Below are 23,810 nucleotides of genomic sequence, written 5' to 3'. Positions count from 1 at the left end.
TCGTTTTGTGTATTCATCTCAGGGGCGTAACCAGGGGTTGGCAAAACTGGCCTACGGGGGCCAAAAATCCCCCCCCCCATAAATCTGTCTCCAGTTTTCTCTTTCTGTCTCTCCTTGACTATGCTGGAGATGGACATAAAATGGGACCAAAAACAAAACGCTGTAGAAACCTCTCATCGCACTCATCGACATCGCTAAGCAACGATTATTTGTTCTGCTACGCTCCCGCAAGGGTACCCGGCTGCCTGTGCAGAAAGAAGAGCGGGGCTGGCGGGGTGGGCGGAGCGGCTTTCTCTGCGCCTCTGTATGTGACGTGGGCAAGAGGAGGAGGGGGAGAAAGAAATGAATGAAATTTGCTTGCACAGCCAGACTTCCCCGTTTCTAAAAGCGAGCGATCCTATCCTCCTCCTTTCCCTTTTCCCAGTGAAGCAGAAGATGCGATCCCCTCCTGTCTGGTTTTGCAGCTATGTGATCCTGGAGAGAACGAAAGTTATCGTTGTACAGGCGGTCTTTCGTTCATCTAGCTCTATATTGTCAACACTGACTGGCAGCGGCTTTAAAAGTGGGCTCGACAAATTCATGTAGGTAGGAGACTGCTAACTGGCTGGTAGTCGTGATGGCTGTTGTTGTTAAGTCGTGCAGTCGTGTCCGACTGTTCGTGACCCCATGGACCACAGCACGCCAGGCACCCCTATCGTGATGGACCTTTTCTCTACCAAAGCTTGCAGCTCTTACTTGCTGCAAGTATTTTGCCCTGAGTACGCATGCGTGAATGCAGCCTCTGTGAGTTCTCGCCGTGAAAACTGCTCGTCGTAGCAGAGAGTGAACGGTTGTATAAATTGGAGCAATTTCAGAGCATAGACGTAACCAGGAGGGCAGGGGGAGGGGGCAGCTGCCTCCCCTGGATCAAGTAAAACAATAGAAATACTTAACTAACTGATCAATCACGTCGGTTCTCCCCCCCCCCCCAACAAAAATCCTGGCTTCGCGCATGTCTCAGAGCATGCATCTGGCAAGTGTGGGTCCAAGCAGGCACGAATTTACGATTGGTGCCCCAGCTGGAACCTCCCCCTCGGGCGCAAACGGGGCCAGCCTCCTCCCCAACCCGTCATGGAGTCTAGTTAGTCCAGGTTTACTGGTTCCCACAGGCGCCGCCTTCTTTTCGGTGCTGCTTAATCCAGCTCGAAGCGTCTATTGAGCTCGTAGGGTCCGTCCGCGCGAGATCATGGCTCTGTACACGCGGGGATCGGCTGCAGTGGCCGTGATTCGACTGTGTAATCCTCCACTCAACACGCTCAGGTAATTTGCAAGGGAAGACTTCGCCCAGGCAAGGGATTGTCGGGCTCCTGGTTGCGGAGTGGAAACTGCTCTTCCGCAGATTCGACCCCAGAGAGCTCGGCCCCTAAAAGATACTCTGGCCTGGCAACAAGCGAGCCTGCATGCACTTCTGCATGGCGGTACTCGGAGGGTCGCTTGCTGTCGCACTCAGATTCTGCTTGCATGCTTCCCATAGGCTAGGCATCTGGCTGGCCACAGTGAAAACAGGATGTTGGACTAGCTGTTTATGTTTACTTGCAAGTAAGTCCCGCGGGTGGTGCTGTGGGTTAAACCACAGAGCCTAGCAGTTTGAAAGCAGCAAGTAGATAAATAGGTACGGCTCCAGCCACCTCATGAGAAGAGAAGACTCCCTAAAAAAGACCCTGATGTTGGGAAAGATGGAGGGCACAAGGAGAAGGGGACGACAGAGGATGAGATGGTTGGACAGTGTTCTTGAAGCAACTAGCATGAGTTTGGCCAAACTGCGGGAGGCAGTGAAAGATAGGCGTGCCTGGCGTGCTCTGGTCCATGGGGTCACGAAGAGTCGGACACAACTGAACGACTGAACAACAACAACAATTGGTGGGAAGGTAAACAGCGTTTCCATGTGCTGCTCTGGTTCGCCAAGAAGCAGCTTAGTCATGCTGGCCACATGACCCTGAAGCTGTACACCGGCTCCCTCGGCCAGTTAAACGAGATGAGCGCCGCAACCCCAGAGTCGTCCGCGACTGGACCCAATGGTCAGGGATACCTTTACCTAAGTCCCGTGGTACTCGGTGATGCTTCCTCTTAGGTGCATTGGATTGTAAGCAGAGCCTTTGCACCCTTACTCGGATTTCATGGGGTTTACTTACTTCCAAATAATTGTGAACAGGATTGCAGCCACAACTACCTTCTTCTTGCTGGCCAACCCTAATTTTCCAGCAGTGCATAAGCCAGCATGATACTGAGATGTTGGGAGTTTGGTACTGCAGATACTTTCACCCTACTTGGGTCGTTAGCTTTGTTTTCAAGATAAACAAGCACACACAAGCAGCGCGAGGACGCTAAGTTATGGCATTCCCCCTGCACTTCTGAGTTTCAGTCCTGAATTTTCTGATAGACAAAAGATACCATATATACACGAGGCATGTGAATTACAACTGTTTTCCAGTCTTTAATTCCAGACTAATACAAAAAAAATCCTATTCTTAAATACTGTTTCTTGCCTACAGCAAAAGTTAGTTCAAATCAGCATGGGAAATCAGCACCCACACACACTCCTTTTCTCCCCCCCCCCCACTTTTTTCCTTCCTTGATCTCTTGTGGGATCAGTGACAGTAGAAATTATTAACTGGCAGATTTCTCCCTGTTACCTGTTGGTTCCTCTGAAGTTTAGCATTGTTAGGAAAGGGCCTGACAGAACATAACAGAGTCCCAAAGTATAAAACCTTTGTTGTAGAGCTCAGATAGCTTTATTCATTTATTTGGGACATTTTATCTTGCCTTTCAGTTGGCTGCTGTCAAGGTGGCTTTTCTTTAAATGTTTAAGGGCTGTGTGGGCCTATAATGGAGTCACCACCTCACCCAGAAGGAAAAACTGGGAATTCCAGTCACATCACATGTTTATGGGTACTTATGGGTCACAAAGAGTTGGAAATGACTAAACAACAACAACAATGTTCAATAAAGATGAATTTGCATACTGAAAATGAGCTAACTGCCAGCAGCTGTTGTTACTACTACTATTGTAGTCAGTCATGTCACAAAGCCTATAAGCCAAATAATGTAGGTAGTAGCCTAGCCTGAAGTTACATTTGAGCAGTATTCCTTGGGTCCCATTTTCCCATTTCCCTTCTCATTACAGAAAGCAGGAAGTAATCATTTTAATTCTTAATAAAACATTTTAATGTAAAATTCCATTACATTAGTTAAATGTAATGTAGGCATGGTAAAAATCATCCAAAGAAAAGGAAAAAGTCATGGGCTGAGAATCTGGTTAATATGTAAACTCAAAAGTCTTGTGTTTTTCAGGACTTTGGATATTATTAGGTTGAGCCAGGTTCGTGATGCCATTATAATATACTGGATTACTGTTTGCTATTAAATAACCTGTTTTGTCTATTCCTTGTTTAGCAAGACAGTTTCAGTATGGAACCCAGACTTAGCCTTTTTGTTTTCCAGTGGGAAGATAGTTCCCTGAAAAAGATACATAAACATTGTCAGAGATGAAGCTCCATTGTTGTTGTTGTTCAATTGTTCAGTCGTGTCCGACTCTTCATGACCCCATGGACCAGAGCACGCCAGGCACACCTGTCTTTCACTGCCTCCCGCAGTTTGGTCAGACTCATGTTGGTAGCCTCGAGAACACTGTCCAACCATCTCGTCTTCTGTCATCCCCTTCTCCTTGTGCCCTCAGTCTTTCCCAGCATCAGGGTCTTTTCCAGGGAGTCTTCTCTTCTCATGAGGTGGCCAAAGTATTGGAGCCTCAGCTTCAGGATCAATCCTTCCAGTGACCACTCGGGGCTGATTTCCTTCAGAATGGATAAGTTTGATCTTGTTGCAGTCCATGGGACTCTCAAGAGTCTCCTCCAGCACCATAATTCAAAAGCATCAATTCTTCGGCAATCAGCCTTCTTTATGGTCCAGCTCTCACTTCCATACATCACTACTGGGAAAACCATGGCTTTAACTATACGGACCTTTGTCAGCAAGGTGATGTCTCTGCTTTTTAAGATGCTGTCTAGGTTTGTCATTGCTTTCCTCCCAAGAAGCAGGCATCTTTTAATTTTGTGACTGCTATCACTATCTGCAGTGATCATGGAACCCAATAAAGTAAAATCTCTCACTGCCTCCATTTCTTCCCCTTCTATTTGCCAGGAGGTGATGTTGAGCTTCAGACCATATTTTGTGCTCTCCTCTTTCACCCTCATTAAAAGGTTCTTTAATTCCTCCTCACTTTCTGCCTTCAAGGTTGTGTCATCAGCATATCTGAGGTTGTTGATATTTCTTCCGGCAATCTTAATTCCGGCTTGGGATTCATCCAGTCCAGCCTTTCGCATGATGAATTCTGCATATAAGTTAAATAAGCAGGGAGACAATATACAGCCTTGTCGTACTCCTTTCCCAATTTTGAACCAATCAGTTGTTCCATATCCAGTTCTAACTGTAGCTTCTTGTCCCACATAGAGATTTCTCAGGAGACAAATGAGGTGATCCAGTACTCCCATTTCTTTAAGAACTTGCCATAGTTTGCTGCGGTCAACACAGTCAAATGCTTTTGGTTAGTCAGTGAAGCAGAAGCAGATGTTTTTCTGGAACTCTCTAGCTTTCTCCATAATCCAGCGCATGTTTGCAATTTGGTCTCTGGTTCCTCTGCCCCTTCGAAATCCAGCTTGCACTTCTGGGAGTTCTCGGTCCACATACTGCTTAAGCCTGATGAAGCTCCATAGAGAATTAAAATGTCATCTAACTGAGTTTGTTCAAATGACTCCAAGAATACAAGGCATAAGGCATCATTGGTCCATCTAGCTCAGTATTGTAAACACAGTCAGGCAGTGTCTCTCCAGGTTCTCAGGCATGGATCTTTTTCCAACTCTGCCTGAAGATGCAAAGGATTGAACTTGGGACGTTTTGAATTTAAAGCATGTGCTCCACCACTGAGCATACAGCACCTCCCCTTAATCTCTGGCCAATGTTGGTAGGCAGTCATCTGTGTGGGTTTTTGACCCACAGTAGTTCAACAACAACAAGGCTCTACAGCTCAATATTAGACTATTAATATGAAGAAAACGGCGGGGTGGATATTTTTGTGAGAGGAATCAACCCCTGTTCTGGTGAAAGCAAAAAGTTAATATATTAGTAAGTGTAAGAGCTCCCCCCCCCCGACTATCTTGCACCTGACTCCAATTGGTAGATCTTGGAATTTAAATAACAAGTAAGGTAGATCCTGTAGTCTACATATTCCTGCAATATAACATTTCTGATATATCTTCTGTCACACCACATTTTGAAATGCTGAATATAACAAATAGTAGCCTAACAGCCCGCTCCTATGTATGTTTGCTTGGAAGTAAGTCAAACTGAGTCCACTAAGGCTTATTCCTAACTAAGTGTGCATATGATTGGAACCTTAAGTCATATTATCCCTGACTAATTTTGCAAAAACAATTTGGCATTGCTAATGCCCAACCACGTTATAGGATCTGCTTTACTGTTTCAAACTGACTTGCCACAACTGCTTAAATTCTCCCACACAAAGGATCATGGAGCCATGGCATGGAACTGTATATGTTGTAAGAAAGAACCACACAGGTACATGCTGTATGCTTCAGAAGTACAAGAGCATACATGCAATAAGGGAGTTGAGATTCTAATTGGGAAGGTGTCCAAAACACAAAATACAACTAAAAAAATTAGCATTGAGCTTGGGAAAAACTCCCTTATCTATAGCAATATGTTGAAATGTTCACATGATGCAGTAGTGTTTTTAAATTAAAGTTGTGCAATACCTGTCTGCAAAACACACTTACTCCCAGTTTACTCTGGGGCACATCATTATAAAATAATCTCAAATAGGTACCGCTCCGGGTGGAAGGTAAACAGCGTTTCCGTGCGCTGCTCTGGTTCCCCAGAAGCAGCTTTGTCATGCTGGCCCCATGACCCGGAATCTGTACACTGGCTCCCTTGGCCAGTAACGTGAGATGAGCGCTGCAACCCCAGAGTCGGACATGACTGGACCTAATGGTCAGGGGTCCCTTCACCTTTTTAGGATGTGTTATGTTCACTGTAATGTGAGATGTGTAGCACCAGTGTTTTTCACGTAACAAATCAGTCAGCCTGGGTTCAAACTGGTGTGTTCAAATGACTTTAAGATTACTGCATCTTCATTTTCTAATTGTGACTGGCCTTGAAGGTGGAAGAAGTAATGGGGAATCACCATGGTTTTGAATTTATTTCAAAGTTTTTGCTGCCATTTTAGTTCTCTCTAGAGGTAGTTCATGCTAGGGATGCGGGTGGCACTGTGGGTTAAACCACAGAGCCTAGGGCTTGCTGATCAGGTCGGTGGTTCGAATCCCCGTGATGGGGTGAGCTCCTGTTGCTCGGTCCCAGCTCCTGCCAACCCAACAGTTTGAAAGCACGTCAAAGTGCAAGTAGATAAATAGGTACCGCTCCGGCGGGAAGATAAACGGCGTTTCCGTGCGCTGCTCTGGTTCGCCAGAAGCGGCTTTGTCACGCTGGCCACATGACCCGGAAGCTGTATGCAGGCTCCCTTGGCCAGTAACGTGAGATGAGCGCCGCAACCCCAGAGTCGGACACGACTGGACCTAATGGCCATGGGTCCCTTTATCTTTACCTTTTTAGAGGTAGTTCATATCTTTTCAGATTTCATGCTTTATCAATGGCCCGGTATGCACATAACAGTACTCCAAATGTGAACAAGAAAGTGTTGTTGTTGTTGTTGTTGTTGTTATATTTATACCCCACCCATCTGGCTGGGTTCCCCTAGCCACTCTGTGTGCTGGTGCCCAAGGAGAAAACTGCAGCAGCTTTGTTTCCCCCCAGCCCTGCTGCTGCACATTGCAGAGCACAACCACAGGACTGTCTAGGATACATATTTATGTACCTATGTTGTTTGTATGGCTACTGTTTTTCTCATAAGGGGAGGTCTTTGCAAAATCACCTTTTCACTAAATACTCTAGAAACAGCTCTGTCTCAGTATACATAGTTGCTTCATGTTTCTTTAGAGTATATTGCCTGCTGTTCATCATCAAGCTTCTATGAGAACAAAAATTCAAATATTCTCATGTTCACTCACACCTTCTCACTCCTCTCTTCTCCTCATACCCAATGACTTCTTCCTTCTTTTTCTGCTTTGACCATTTTGTCGGAACTGACCAACTACTGGCTTCAGTCTACACACAGAGAAGAATGACATGGTAGAATACTGAAGTACTAGAATGGATTTTAAAACTTCAGAATGCAGATGCTGCTGCTATTGATTTGTAATGTTCCTAAGTGTAAACAAAATAAGAAAATGGTTGCAATTTAAAACAAACAAAAACCACTGCCTATCAGGAGAGAGATTCTAGCCCAGCTAGAATTCTTGTGGTGTTAGATTTTACTTACCAAATCTTTTCTTTTCTTTTCTTTTCTTTTTACATAGGAGCAACATTCAGAAATGATATCCCACACCTCCACCTTGAAGTAATATGATCCACTTTGCCATCTCTGGTCATCATCAGCTTTGCCCATCTCTTTTTGCTCATGTGTGGATCAGGCCTACTGTTTACTTCAAACTATTATTGGAGGGGGGGCCATTGCTGCACATGAACGGAAGAACATACAATTCTAAGACTTGGCCATGTAATTGCCATTATTTATGAACAAATACATTACATGCACATTGGTTTTACCTGTGGACTCACCATAACTTCTTTGTGCTGTTCAGGTCCAGGTTGGAATGGATTAAACCTCCATTGAGAGTTACCAAAGAGATTCCACATTATTGCTTAGTTGGTTTTTTAAAAATTCTGATACTCTTTTAGAGATTTTTTTTTATAACACTCCTATCAAATATTCCCCTAGCTCTTTCAGTGATTATTTTCTTTATTTTAGCCCTGCAACTTTACTGGCTTTAGAACGAGATGTGAAGCATGTAAATACTGATCCTACAGTGAAAGCTGTTGTGATTTGTGGAGCAAATGGGAAATTTAGCGCAGGTAAGAGCCTTTGAACTCATGCTTGTGTATCACCTTTTTCTGTTCCTGTTAAAAATTAATATGTTTTGCAACTCTGCACTGGTACCATGGATTTGCCTGGAATCAACTGTATTCTTAGTATATACTGAAAATAATCCTGGCTAATTAAATGCTAGTACACTTATTCTGTACTAGCCATGCTGTACTAATGAAAGTAGAGCTTTGGGTGCCTGTCCTTATATCTTGTGATGTCTATTGATCCTTTAACAGACCATTATTTTTAAAGGACCATAAAGTGATTTTTCTGTAACTAAAATAGAGAACCATTTCTCAGAGTTCCAAGAACTGAAGACTCACATTCATTATAGTCTCTGATGACATCAAACATTATTGTTTTCCTCTCATTCACTAATCTAGTGGTTCCCAAATATTTTGGTATGATGACTCATAGCCCTAATTTACTTGGTATGGTGACACATCAGTTTATTGTCACATGAATTTTGGACCATTTGTCTTCAGCAGCCATCAGTTTCTGGCATTCCAACTGTAAATTCATGTATTTTGTAATTATAACTTGAAGTATCCAAGCAAAAGTGTACTTAACATTCCTGTTAATGTGGAATTTGTTGAAATGTTTAGGGAAAGTGTGACCCCATCCAGAGCAGGCAACTTACCAACTGAGGAGTGCCAGCTTGGCCCCGCGATTGTGGGTGCCCAGAGCTGTGGGTGCCATGCAGTGTGCATGGCCCTGGCGCCGTAATTTGCGAGTGCTCAGCCCTTTCACGGGGAATTTGATGGGTGCTCAGACACCCAGGGCCCCAAGGAGTCAGCACCTATGTACCAACTCATATAACCCTGCTACCACATTTCATCTTCATAGCCTGACTCACAAAGATAATAATAATAATAATAATAATAATAATAATAATAATAATAATAATAATAATTTATTTGTATCCCACCCATCTGGCTGGGTTTCCCCAGCCACTCTGGGAGGCTTCCAACAAAGATCAAAAATACAAGATAGGTACTATCAAATGGCAATAGCACAGGTATTGCCTCATCAGCTAGCTCAGGATATTCAGTAGCAATTGAGTGATGTGAGTAACATGAAGCCAAAATTCAGATAACCTCACTTCCCCAAAGTTATCTTTGGGAATCATGTCATGACAGTTCACTGAGTTGTTGTTCATTTGCGCAGACAAAGACAACCTTGTAAGATTACTTACACATGGGTTTCACATTCACTCAAACTTCTGCTTCTTCAGCCGAATATTAGTGGACAAATGTTGATGAAGCAAACTTCAAATCACCCTTGGCTAAACTATTAACTAACCCTGGTGGCAAATCCAGTGATGGTTTGCCAAAAGGTGCTCATCAGAGGCAAGCTATAACAGTCACTCAAAACAACTCCCCCAATGAGCACCCTGTGGCAATCTCTCACTGGATCTGCCGCCAGATGCCAGAGCAGTGTTTTTAAAAATGTAAGGCTCAAGCCTTTCCTACATTTGGTTACAAGTGACAACAGAGCATTATAATATGCCAACAAAACAAACTGCTGTTAGAGGTTTCATCATACTGTACCAGTTATGGATTAAAAGCAATAATTAATTTGGGTTTGCTTATAAAACCCAATGACCCACTTGCACAGGTTTGGAAAACACTGCTCTAACCTGCCTTTATCTTGACATTGCTTATAATGACTACATTTGCCTATGTTAAAGTTTACATTTTGTTGGCCCTTTTGTGACTAATTGGATCTGTTTGCATCATCGACTTAACCCTAGAACTTGCTAGCCATCTAACCCTTGCATCTGGTTTTGTGTTAACTTCACTAGCGATTAAATTTTGCTTGATTGTCAGTAAGGATGTTGAATGTAATTGGGCACAGCAGATCAATACAAGATCCTATACTAGAGACCCATAGTGGGAATTCTTATTGACTGGACACCTGCCTGTATATAAAAAAAAATCTTTGATTTTGTCTCTTAAAAAGCATTATGAACATCTCAAGGGCAGGTTCACTATCCGCTATGCAAGTGTAGTTCCATTGGTTTGAAAGACTGACCACACGACTGAAAGCAAACAAAAAGCAACCTTCGAAACCCACAGATAACTTTTCATGGAGCAACACCAGTATCCACCCTTAATAAATTACCCCCTAGATATATTACATCCCAACACAATTTTTGTAGTCTGTTTTTCCATGAAATTTTGCTTCAAACGGCATAAGATTTCTGTAAAGTATGATTCAGCTAGAGTATTTTCTTCTAGTTTTCATACATAAGTTTTTCCTAATAAAACAATATGGGAATTTCAGTGGTTCCACAATTATAAGTGTGTTATTTGTGGTTTCTCCATCACCAAAGTATTGCAGAGAGTCCCAAAGACAGAAAATGTAGGATACATTTTTCAGGAAACAATGTTTGTACACCAAATTGAATCTTTTAACATCTATACTTTTCACCCTTCTTGAAGTCTGTGAATCTGCCCTGTTGTTGGTTGTCATCTACCAATTTGAAGAAGGGTTTTTCTGGATAGTTTATTTGAAGGGGTTGTATATATATTCATGGTTTTGTTCAATTTCTTTAGGTGCTGATATCAAAGGATTTCCCAGGATAGGTCAAGGAGACATGCCCAGCTTGGAGGCAGTAGTTTCTCTGATAGAGAAGAGTGAAAAACCAGTGGTGGCTGCTATTGAAGAGTTGGCTTTTGGAGGAGGCCTGGAAGTAGCACTGGGCTGTCATTACAGGATTGCAAATAAGCAGGTACAGTGATTTTTTTTAAAAACCAACAACTTAGATAGGTCAGCTTGTTGGAAGGGCTCCATGAGTTTGAACTTGGAATATTACCTCCAACCCACACACCACCCAGAGACCTTAGAGTCATAACCCAGGTAAGGGATACCTATTTCTCATTAAAGACTATGACATCACTGATAAATGAAAGTGATGCAGCTCCACAACCCCCCCCCCCTTTGTTTTTATTCAGTTATGTTTGGTTTTTTGTTCTTGGGTGCTATTGAAGTGTATGTTCTCATATATATTATAAACCCCAGTAACTCTTCAACCAATCATCTCAAATATCCTATCTTTGTTCCAGGCTCGGGTAGGTTTACCTGAGGTCACAATAGGCTTACTTCCTGGTGCTGGCGGGACTCAACGACTTCCCAGACTGATTGGAGTACCAGCTGCAATTGAAATCATCACCACAGGTAAGCCCCTCCAGATGTGAATGCTAACCATACAGATGTCAGGTATATTAACAGCTGGATAACTATACTGACATTACAAGATAATGAATATCTATGCAAGTAACATGTTAGAAAATGACCGTGACAAGCACACACTATGTGTGTATAAGGTCCTAAGTTCAATCCCTGAAATTTCTAGGTAATGAGGTCACAAAATTGGACATTCAGACTGTTTTGGGTGGAGTTGCACTCCCCTTAGGAATCACTTCACCAGTCCCATAGTGGAAGGATTTGTGCTTGCACAACAGGACTTCCCGACTCTCCTCCCCCATGCCCCCCCAATGGCTCTGGGTTAGGGTTAGGAGGACAGGGAGTGATGATTCCATCTGCCAAGCTGCATTTTTGTGCAGACAGAAGAAGTGGAAGAGCGTGGCATTGAATTGCGCCCTATATTTCTATCCCACTTTTTAGCTTGAGTCTGCAAAGTAGCTAACAACATTTATAAATGCAACAGATACACAAAGACCGACATGCTTAAAACAAACAAACAAATAACCAGCCTCACTAGAGCTAGAGCTGGCTGCAGATATTCCTTACTGCATGGCAGTTGCTATAAGTTGACTCAGGATGAGGGAGTCCAAGTGGCGTAGGTCCCAATCTTGTCGCTGCCTGCCTCCCTTGTTCCTTCCTTCCTTCCTTCCCACAGGGCAGTTTGTGTCAGGTAACACTATGTGGATGAGGGGCAGAGAGGGGGCAGTCCAACTGGAGCAAACCCTGATGTTGTCTTGTCTGCCTTCCTCACTCTCTTCTTCCTTCCCATTTCTTCATGCTAGGAAGACATGTGCCAGCAACTGAAGCGCTGAAACTGGGAATCCTAGATGGGATTGTGGAAGGAAAAACAATCGAAGCAGCCATAAACTTAGCAGAAAGGGTAGTAGGTAAGAGTTCTTAACTATATTGGGCAGCAGCATAACACAAGAGGCATGACCGGAAGCCCAGCCTAATATAAGCCCAAAGGCGGAAAAAACGCCATAGACAAATATCAGTGAAAATATTTTATTTAGCAGAGCAATCCTATGCATGTTTATTCAGAAGTGTTGAGTGGGGCTCATTCCTTGGTACATAAGTGTGCATAGGACAGTAACCTTACTAAGGTACAACATTGGAATGGTACAAAGCCCTGATAGTTGGTGGAAAATAATAAGACTGTATTACCAAATCATAAATGTCCATACAAAAATCCTTGGTTAATTTGAAGCCCTGCCAATTAACTGGTGGAGCTGTTTTATATGTTTTTGTTTTTCAAATAAAGCTATAGGATTCTGAATATCAGTGATCAATGCATTCCAAAAACATTGCCTTTTCCAAAATAATCACATGACTAAGACAGGAATTCATGAAGCCTGAGTTAAAAAAAAATGGTACAATATACATTCCCAAAGGTACCAGAAGCTTTTTTGCTGGGGTTAATAGGGAATGAAATTGCAAGGAAAGATCAAAGATTATTTTTATATGCCACCACTGCAGCCAGAATTTTACTGGCACAAAAATGGAAATCAGCTGAATTACCAACAATTGAGGATTGGAGAACAAAATTGTTAGAATATCTAGAATTAGCAAAAAAATGACAGGGAGAATTAGAAATCAAAGTGACAAAAAGGTTCAATCAGATTGGAGTAAATTTATTGAATATCTGAAAAAACACTGTAAAGATACGAAAACACTGACAGGATTTGATACAATACTTGCAGTATAACAACAGAGTATAAAATGGATAATAACTTAATTTTGGAAATATAAATGTGACTGGGGAAAGCAAAGAATGAAGGGAAGGAACAAAACCAGAGGCGGAATATCTGTATTTGTATTTGATGTATATTTGGTTTTTATTTGTATTTCTTTATATTAGGTTGAAAACGAAATAAAAATAGAAGCAAAGCAAAAAAAAAGAGGAATTCATGAAGCCTTGGTTGTCCTTAGTCAATATAACCTTGTTCTCATGGGTGGAAGAGCGTTTCCAAAAGTGTTACTCCAGTTGTTCATATTTATTTTTATTGGACCTTTATTGTCTTATTGTTTAATGTTTATTCTAACATATTCAACGTTAGGTGGTATATAAATGTTGTAAATATATGTCTGAAAACAGTAATTCATGTCAGGTGTTGGGAACCTGTGGCCTTCCAGATGTTGGTGGACTACAACTCATATCATCCCGGACTATCCTTGGCCATGCTGCTGAAGCTGATGGGAGTTGGGAGTCCAACACCATCCGGAGAGCCATAGCTTTCCCAGTCCTGTAATATTTGCCATCACAGCACTGAATGTCCTCCTGTTTTCCACCAAGGCTCTTTGCCTGGGTCTGCTAAAACATAGGAGTTACAATACTCCTGGCAGGCCAAAATACATGGCTCAAGGCTTTGGTGGGTGTGTAAATCCACTCCCAAAAGAGGTAAACACTCCCCAAGGAAGATTGGGAGCCTTCCCTTAGAACCTTCCAAGCAAGGACTTTCTATAACCTGCACAAAACAATCTGCTATGCTGCTAATCTGGTTTTGCAGTTATTAACTTCTTTCTATGGTTTAACCTAAATCTGCTTTCTGTTTCCATCATTTGCAGCTAAAGCAGTTTCCATATATTTGTCTGTTTACTTCTTTGTTGATATCCAGACATCTGCTGTGCAGTGAGTTAAAGGACAAACGCTGGCAGGACCCTACAGGAGCACCTGAGGCCTGTCTGAATCACTGAGCAGCACATTCCTTGGTGCATATACCTCGTGAAAATGTGTCTATGCAGATTCGGTGTCAACAAATGGCTGGCCTATAATTTTGGAGTTGAGCATCATTACTGCCAGTTGTAACGAAAACACAATTGGTTATAAATTTTAAAACAGAGAAACACTTGTGACTGAGCGGGTCTAATAATCACACAGTCAAGAAACGCCTATTTTATGAAACTCAAGCAAGCTTAATGCGACAAACATAACATCGCCAACAGGTGACTAGCAGCATAATCCTATACATCCCTACTCAGAAGTAAGTCCCATTGAGCTTAAGTGGTGCCACTGGCACTTACCATAGTTGGAGTAGCACAAGCACCAGATGGGCTGCACTGGTGTGCTTGTGTAGCTCTGATCTCATTGCTGCCCTGTCCAATACCAGTAAGTGACAGCAACACTGCTGTGGGGAGAGAGGCTCTACACTCCTGCCGTGCCATGCTGGTCATTCCTGGTAAGAGAGTATAAGATTGCAGCCAATGGCTTCTGCATGCTCCCCTGCAGAGGACCTCAATGAGCAAGTAGCATTTACTTCTGCTGTTAATATTTTTTTAAAGCACTAGAAAACAAATTATTGAAAAACTAGATCTTTCCACATTTGGCTACCCATAAAGCTGTACTTCTCACTACCCTTCTGAAGGCAATAGTTGGTGAGACATTTCCAATGCACAGAGGTCCATATTTCAAGCAGGATGACTGCAGGGTGCTGCTGACTGAGTGATTCAGTTCACATTTTTAGGCAATCCTACTGACTTTGCACTTTCTGAAACAATATGTGAATTGAATCAGACGTTCTTCAAAATCTGCAGTTCTCCACATTTTGCCATGCAGCTCTCCAGCCAAGTTATGTTTACCAAAATGCACATGCTAGGGTAAAGCATGCATTCAAATGCATATATTCAGGAAAATAGCATACAGAAATGCATTATATAAGGGAAAATAGCTTTGCAAAAATGTGAACATTAGACAAAATTGCATACAAAGATGTGCATATGAGGAGCAATCCATGCTAAAATCTGGTGGTTTTCATGAAGACTTAAAAAAAACAACTACTAACTAATTTATGAACTGATGAAGCAAGGTGGTGAACTAAGCTAAAGGGTGGGAAAATGAGAAACCAAAATTGACAAATTCATCTATTCCTACTAGGGACTACTGGTAAGTCCCACTGAAACAAAGGGGCTTGCTTTTGAATAAACATGCATAGGGTTGCCCTGTGATCCTGTTCCACATATTACTCAAGTGGTGTGCAACTTGCACCTCTGTAAAAGGGGGGGGGGGTATTTTCAATTCAGCTAGATGTCTCGTGAGCAAGGAACAGAAAATGTATTTGTGGGGGGATATGTTTGCATCAGGGATGCAGGTGGTGCTGTGGGTTAAACCACAGAGCCTAGGGCTTGCCGATCAGAAGGTTGGTGGTTCGAATCCCTGTGATGGGGTGAGCTCCCGTTGCTCGATCCCTGCTCCTGCCAACCTAGCAGTTTGAAAGCACGTCAAAGTGCAAGTAGATAAATAAGTTCTGCTCTAGTGGGAAGGTAAACGGCGTTTCCGTGCGCTGCTCTGGTTCGCCAGAAGCGGCTTAGTCATGCTGGCCACATGAACCTGAAGTTGTACGCCGGCTCCCTCGGCCAATAAAGCGAGATGAGCGCCGCAACCCCAGAGTCATCCACGACTGGACCTAATGGTCAGGGGTCCCTTTACCTTTACCCATGTTTGCATCAACTGTTTTTAACATCACACTATTCACTTTGTCCACCTGATGGCACTAAAACCTGGAAAATAATGCTGCTTTCAGCATACAGCAGCAAATACCGTCAATTTACCAGAGTTCCATAGTTCTTTGTGTTCATGGAGGCAGCTACTGTGCCATTGTTCAGATGAAGTCTGAACAGTGGCTGCCTTTTAATTCTAGGCTTTTTGAAGGAAAGATGGGGCACAAATGTTAAAAAATAAAATAAAAATGGTTACCATTTAACTGTTGGTAATTCTACACATGACACAACAAAGTTCGGAGCGTTTCAGTTCCCAGTAATCTGTATGTCTGAGGAAGGTTTCCTGCAAAGCAGACCTTACTGTAATTATGTTGCCGGCCGTAATTTTTCAATGGCGTTTCAAGCAGAGTTTGGGGTGGGGGGTGCTCTTGTCTGAGTGGGTCCCCTGCCAAAAACAAACAAAACAAAAACCTCATCTCTAAGAATCAATTGGAAAAGATCAGTAATTGCTGACAAAGAGTGTGCCTGCATCAGGTTTGGGGTGGGGCTCAGATGCACTCCTACAGCAAACACTTCACTACCTACAGTTTGGCCTGTGAGGCTGTTTCCCACAAACCATGCCCACCTACCCTGTACATGATGTCAGGTATGGGGCAGGTACAGCCATGGATAGAAGGGACCACTTGGGAAAGGAACGATTCTATATTATAGAATAGATGTGCTGAACCTGGAGCAGGAGAAGTCCCAGTAGAAACCCTTAACTCATTATTTTTGTTTAATCTTTTCCCAACACCACCACAACAGGAATATCTCTGCATCAAATTAGGCAAGTCCAGACAAGTGCTTTTCTTCAAGGGACCAGATGATATATGGCACTTCCTGACCATTCTTATGTTCTCACTTTCCAGTTTCTTCTGCTTCCAGGGGCTCAGCTTCCCTGTGGATTGCCCTGCCTTTACAAGGAATCCTAAATAACCAGGTGTTTGCATGTTGTAAACGAGCCTTTTGATATATGCGGTTGAAGTCCTTGTACCATAAGGTGGTACACTGAAATATCTGGATATATTTTCTCATCTTTCTTTTTGTAAAGGTTTGAGAGAGTTATGTCCCATAAATAATACAATGTATATTATCTTGGCTTTGTCTATATTGACAGTAACATGAACTGCAAAGAGAGCGTCCTCATCATTATCAACAATCATGACAATATTTTCTCCCACCTCTATCTCCTAAAAACAAAATAAGGAAACCTGCAGGGTGTTTCAGAGACTGCTGTTTTGTAGAACACTCAAAATATTTTCCAAGATGTGATCTAGGATTGTGATTGGAATTTAAAATGTTGTGTATTTCTTAGGTCAGATTTCAGGGGAGATGAAAATATTTAATATGGCTCAATTTAGATTGCCTCCGTTTTTAATATACTTTTGGGAAATGTAGGGTGCTTAAATTCTTTACTGCAGTGAGGTTTGAAATTCCTCTCTGCAAGCATAAGGGTTAGAATATCCCTTTTTACACTTTTTTTAAAGTGTAAATAAACATTAAATACTCTAAGTGGTAAGTTCCATTGAACTTAGTGTTTATAAGTAAACATACCGGTACTTTAAAAATACTTAACTGGATTCATTTCAGTCTGGGTCAGGCACAGTTTTAGGACCAAAACAATCTTGGTGACCCTGGTGTATCCTATGTTGAGAGCAGGGCTTGGAGAATATGGCTCTGCCTCTGCTTCTCATTCTGTCAACAGCTTTTGATACTGTTGACTATGGAATCCTCGTAAGGTTGGCGGTTCAAATCCCCACAATGGGGTGAGCTCCCATTGCTCTGTCCCAGCTCCTGCCAACCTAGCAGTTCAAAAGCATACCAGCGCAAGTAGATAAATAGGTACTGCAGTGTTGAGAAGGTAAATGGCATTTTTATGCATTCTGGCTTCTGGTGTTCCGTGCACCAGAAGCAGTTTAGTCATGCTGGCCACATGACCTGAAAAGCTGTCTGTGGACAAACACCAGCTCTCTTAGCCTGAAAGTGGAGTTGAGGGCCGCACCCCATAGTCAAATTCAACTGGAGTTAATTGTTCAGGGTCCTTTACTTCTTAGCTTTACCTCCTGGACCAACTCTGTGGGATTGGTATTGATGGCACTGTTTTACAGTGGATCAACTCCTACCTACAGGGCCATGTCCAGAGAGCTGCATTGTGAGACTTTGTTTCAGCTGCAGATGGACAAGAATTTAATTTAAGTTTGTCAGGAAAATATATGGACTGACTAGTTTTATCGTCTTGATTTCTCCGTCCCTACAGGACAGCCTTTGGGCCCTCGCAGGCTCTGCCAAAAACAAACTCCCAGGCTACCCAACATGGAAGCCGTTCTTGATGCAGCTTTTGTGAAGGTGAAGAAGCAGGCCGGTGGGTGCCTCTCGCCGGAAATGTGTTTCCATGCTGTAAAAGCCTCTGTGTACTTGCCATTTGCAGAAGGAATTCGCAGAGAAAGAGAGCTGTTCATGTTCCTCTTGACTTCAGGACAGGCTAAGGCATTGCAATATGCCTTCTTTGCACAAAGGTTGGTGGAGAAGTGGGCATTGCCCAGTGGAGCATCTTGGAAAACTGCAGTCCCTCAGCCAGTCCGGAGAGCGGCTGTGATAGGTAAGACTATAGGATTCCATGAGTTAAGCCATTTCTTGATATCTCGTTCTCAGTACCAGTTGTAAAGTTCCTATTTTGTTCCCTGTTCATTCTTAAGCATTACCTAATTTGCATGCAGGAGATCCAAAATTGGTGTATCACCTCTTCAGTCCCTCCTGGCTTCCCTTCTCAGTAGCTGCATCACTGTTTAAAGATCCTGGAGCTCAGCCTCCCTTTGAATCTTGTCACCTTGCTTCTACTTAAGGTTGCCACCTCTAATTCTGGACAGTTTGATATGCCTTTTTGTAAAAATCCCAATACAGGGGGAGAAAAGGAAACCAATGGCCCATTGTCCCTTCCTCTTCTATGATCAGTCAAGTAGAGGGAGATTGTTTTGCTCAGCCAGAATAATAATAATGTATTGAATCTATGAAATTCCAGTGTTTGGAATGCGACATTTGAAAGTAGGTCTTCTGCAACAGATGCAGAAGATATTTTTGTCAGGTGTCATGCGGAGGTGACAGAAGGTGCACCTACACCTACACAGCCAATAAAGGCTCGTTTGCTTCTGGCTACCATGGGTAAAAGTTCAGCAAGAAAAAGGGGCTGTCAGGCTTGGGTTTCAAAGACTGCTTTTCCCTTGCTCAGAGGCTGTTTACTGAAACGTACTTAATCATTTGAGGATGTATTCATCCCAATATGTTTTGTTGACAAGTACCTTTTAAGAAGCTTTCATCTCATTGTAGCAAGCCACTCTTCCCATTTTGCCGTCTCCTATTTCTCTCAACCCCCCCTCCTGAAAATAATGCCTTCATTAATTTTTTATACAGGCAGCTGAAATGAAGCTCTTTGATGCACTGCACAGATCTCTCAACAGTCCTTTGCTGTTCTGCATATTGATCGGTATACTCAGTGGGAGACAGCTCTCTAAGTAGCCCAGCCCTCAGCAATGCCCCTTTGAATTTTGAGAGTCTGCCAGCCATCTCATCCCTCCTCTATCCCTCCCTCCCTCACCAGTTATTAGATACAGGATGTGCTTTGCTGCAGTGGGTGCAACCTGAGCTCTCTGCAAGCTCACCTTCGCACGAGGTAGCCGTGAGGACTGTGGCTTCATATGCCCCTTTGCTTCTTCCACTTTGCAATCTTAATTATCATTCTCTGCATGATTCATACCCCTTTAGAGCAAAAATCTCTATGTCCTAAGTTACATCTGCCAACAAGCCTGAACTCTCAAGTTGCTATGAACTCATCCACTGGAGAACTGACATTCATGTTAAGCAGCATGGAGCCTGAAGCTCAGCACATGTGGGAGGGATGTGGTTTATTGTTCAGTATGCAGACATAAATGTGTGTCGACCTGATCTGCATTACCACATGGGCTTTTGTAGGAACAGTCTCCATTTTGAGTTTCATGGGAAATCATAAATGACAGGTTTGCTGCTGGACAAGTGACAGATATGCAAAATGGATATGTCTGTTATGGAAATACAGATACAGGTCAAAACAGAAATATTAATTCTGAATTATCATTGGAATGGAATGGAGCAAGAATAGTTTGCCCAGAGGAGGATCTTACTCCAAGCTAATATTAATCTAGAGAATATGTAGTAGAAACACTAGCATCTACCAACATCTGTTCCTCATGTTGGCACCTTATTTGCATATTCTTCAGAGACTACAAAGACCTTTGAAATAAACCAGCACTTTAATTGAACTTTTACAATCTGAATATGTTTCAATACATTTTAAGCCTACTGAATTTTCTGTAACAAGTTTTCCATCATTATACATGGGTCACTGTGCGTTGCTACAAACTTGCTTCGCTGCTTCGAGCAAACTGAATCTGAAATGCTTTTTAAGGCAGTGCTAGGATGAATTTAGCATGCCTGATTGCTGCTTGAGCATATCTGGTGCTCAGCTACCTAATAAGTTGATTTGGTCCTCTTTTGCTGTAATATACAGAAGCAGGGTGTGGGTGTTAATTTGTAAGGACAGCATTATCGAAATGAAGGTAACGACACTTGTCTGTGGTGGTTGCAAAGAGCCAGTGTTGGGCCCTGCCATTCGAATCTCCATTAATCTTCTGCATTAATTAGAACTGGTTTTCTCATATTCTTTTGAAGCTAAGGTTCTTCTGTGTATAAAAGAGACTTTTCATCCTTCCCCACTAACAGCCAAATTTGGAGAGATTCATAAACAGGATCGTGTGTGTGTGTGTGTGTGTGTGTTTAAATAAGGCGTAATTGTAGCTATAGATATCACTATGATTCAGATTTGGTTCACAGCAGTGGGCGGCAGAGTTTTTTTTTAAAAAAAAATCCCCAATGAGCTCCACCCCCCAAAAAAAGCTGTTGTGTGCCCCATATGGGGAAGTATACAGGCCCCATACATACAGGGATCCAGCTGGAAATCAACCATACAACTAGAAAACAATGGGTACTGAGGTCAGATAAACTACATGAGATGACTTAGAGGGGGAAAGGACTTCCAGAAGCAGTACTAGGAAACATTTAAATAGAGATAAACAGGTTCCAGATTTTCTTTTAATTGCATCTTTGATTTTGTAAACTCTTTATTCAGTTATTTTTCATCCCACAGTATACTGGAGGACTGAGCCCAATTGCTACCTTGTTTGACCCGCATTACTAGGAATTGATCTTGTTTTACTGACAGCATAATTTCAGCTATTCTTCATAAAGCTGCTTTAGATAAATTTTTTAATCCCTGTGGTTTGTATTTCTTTGTCCAGCTAAAACAAGTCACATTCATAAACCTGATAATATGGGCCATTATTAAATCACTGTGCAGCAAAAGTGTTAGTCACATAGTTTTGACCCCTTTAGCAAGCCTCAGACATTGACAGCTGGTTCTAAATATTGTTTTATTACAAAGTTTCCTCATTCTGATCTTTGGCCCCTGCAGTACAAAGGGATTTTGATCTGATCCTCATCAGGTAGCTGTCCCAGAACGTACATTGAGAAACAGTCCAAATATAAATCAGTGGGCTGAAACTAGAATGTATTGAGCATTTAGCAGGCCAACCTAGATAGCTATCTCACTGAGGAAGCACCATGTGTAAGGCTCCATAAAGCTTTCAGCAGAAGGCTTTTGGGAAACATTGACTAATAGAGTTTGATGCAGCCTTTCTGGAATAAATGAAGATCAATAGGTTTTGAAAGCATGCGCCACATGCAAGAAGGTAACCACCACACTTCATGACAGAAAAGATGTTTAATCAGATAAAAAGGTCACTTGATTGTGAGGAATTCCTATTCTGCTACAACTTTATGTTGGCTGCATTCTGATATGATGGTACACCATACTTTGTATTATGAACACAAGCATCCAAGAGCCTTAGGCTTGCACATTCCCTCATCATCTTCTTTCTATAGGTGGAGGAGACTAGAAGTATCTAGTGGGGATTTGCAGCCATTTTGTCCAAACCTAATAACTATGATTTGTGTAAAAATATAGTTTGCTGGAGTTTGGCAAAACAGCAACAATGAATTGCTACATAGCTTATCTCCTCCACTCATGCATAGAGGAAGAACAGGAGGAGAGTGCAATTTCTAGTAGCTATTGAACAGAATCCCCTATGAAATGCATAATCCCAGCTCACTTGCACAGACATTAACGTTGCTTTCCATCTTCAGCCTTGCAGCAGTTTCTTTACTTTTCAGGATGGTAATGTTAATTCAGATGTGGATCTTCTCAATAGTTTCCCCCCTCAATTTATTTGTCTATACATTATTGTTAGTTAAAAGGTTGCCTAATAAGCTCCTCTCTGTAGAACATTTCTAATTATTCCTTCTCTTTTCTCTCCCTGCCCTTTTTATCACAAGGTTTAGGGACAATGGGACAAGGCATCGTGGCATCTCTGGTCAAGGCTAAAATTCCTGTAGTGGCTCTTGAACAGGATAAAAAGCATTTGGAGCTGGCTAGAGGAACTATCACAGCTCTTTTAGAACGGGAAGTTTTAAGACTGCAACAGAATGGCCAAACACTGGCTGCCTCTATGCCTGGTTTGCCTCAGTTCACACTGGATTTTGGTGCACTGAAGGATGTAGATATGGTTATTGAGGCTGTGTATGAGGATATGGCTCTGAAGAAGGAAATCTTCCAGAAGTTATCAGCAGTCTGCAAACCTGAGGCCTTTCTGTGCACGAACACCTCTTGCCTTGATATTGATGAGATTGCTTCTGTCACAAACCGCCCTCAGCAAGTTATTGGTACCCATTTCTTCTCACCAGCTAATAGAATGAAGCTACTAGAGATAATCCATGGTCAGCGAACATCTCCCACTGCCATTGCCACAGCCATGAGAGTTGGCAAAGCTATGGGCAAAATTGGGGTTGTGGTAGGGAACTGTTTTGGTTTTGTTGGGAACCGAATGCTGAATTCTTACACTGAGCAAACATACTTCCTCTTGGAAGAGGGCAGTACTCCAGAGGAAGTAGACAAAGCTCTGGGGGAATTTGGTTTCAAAATGGGTCCCTTCCGTGTTTCAGACCTTGCTGGGCTTGATGTGGGCTGGAGATCTAGGGAAGGGCAAGGCCTGACTGGACCCAGCCTGCCTATTGGCACACCTCCTCGTCAACGAGAGGGCAGACGATACAGCCCACTCCCTGATATTCTGTGCGAGAAGGGGAGATATGGCCAGAAAACTGGGAAGGGTTGGTACCAATATGATAAACCTGGGGGAAGGGTAGCAAACTCAGATCCGTGGCTTCATAGTTTTCTTACTGAGTACAGAAGTGCTCATGGTATTTCAGTACGCACCATTAGCCTAGATGAGATCCTGGAACGCTGCCTATATTCCCTTGCCAATGAGGGTTTCCGGATATTATCCGATGGAATAGCTTCTTGTCCAGAAGCTATTGATACCATCTACATCAATGGCTATGGCTGGCCCAGACATAGGGGTGGTCCCATGTTCTATGCTTCTGAGGTAGGGTTGCCTACGGTTCTAGCAAAATTGCAGAAGTATGCTGAGGCTAATCCTGACATACCCAAACTACAGCCCAGTGCCTTTCTGCAGAAGCTTGTAGCCTTGGGCAGCCCTCCTCTGAAAGAGTGGTCATCACTTGTGGGAACTCAGAACAGCAAGTTGTAATTACACTGCAAGCAGTCTGGTTTTCCCATTCCAATACTTTTGACTGTTCCAGTCCAAACTAAAACACAGCGCATTGTAGAACATTGTCAGTGTCTCTTCTGATTCTAATACAATGTACACATCTATGTATCCTGCCTATGTGAGTGAAATACTGCTGCTTGCAGCATGCTTTTTATCATACCTTCTTGGAATTGTGCCTGAGGGTCTCACTTGAAAACATAATACTTTCATGTCTAATATGAAACTACTCAGCCTCTCCATGAGATTATCGTGGACTCTGGTTTAACAGCTCAGAAAGGGAAAGACAACTGGGGGGGGGGGAGCTCAGAGTTTGAAAAATACAGTGTACGTGACTTTCTACATCCACTGTTTTTCCCTCCATTTCTTTGTTGACCACATTTAAA

General features: G+C 42.6%; 1 protein-coding gene across 1 annotated transcript; it reads left to right on the top strand.

The window, feature by feature from the left end:
- The first annotated feature begins 1,137 nt into the window (after nt 1–1,137).
- EHHADH (enoyl-CoA hydratase and 3-hydroxyacyl CoA dehydrogenase) lies at nt 1,138–23,601 on the top strand. Its single transcript, XM_033150074.1, has 7 exons — nt 1,138–1,299; nt 7,916–8,019; nt 10,591–10,766; nt 11,101–11,212; nt 12,025–12,129; nt 17,973–18,314; nt 22,136–23,601. The coding sequence occupies exons 1-7, from the start codon at nt 1,226–1,228 to the stop codon at nt 23,404–23,406; spliced, it is 2,184 nt and encodes a 727-aa protein (XP_033005965.1). The 5' UTR covers nt 1,138–1,225; the 3' UTR covers nt 23,407–23,601.
- Nucleotides 23,602–23,810: the final 209 nt, after the last annotated feature.

The sequence above is a fragment of the Lacerta agilis genome, chromosome 5 (assembly GCF_009819535.1).
Source record: "Lacerta agilis isolate rLacAgi1 chromosome 5, rLacAgi1.pri, whole genome shotgun sequence".
In the NCBI taxonomy this organism is placed as follows: domain Eukaryota; kingdom Metazoa; phylum Chordata; class Lepidosauria; order Squamata; family Lacertidae; genus Lacerta; species Lacerta agilis.
The sequence above is the reverse complement of the archived record's forward strand: the minus strand, read 5'-3'. Positions and strand labels throughout refer to the sequence as shown.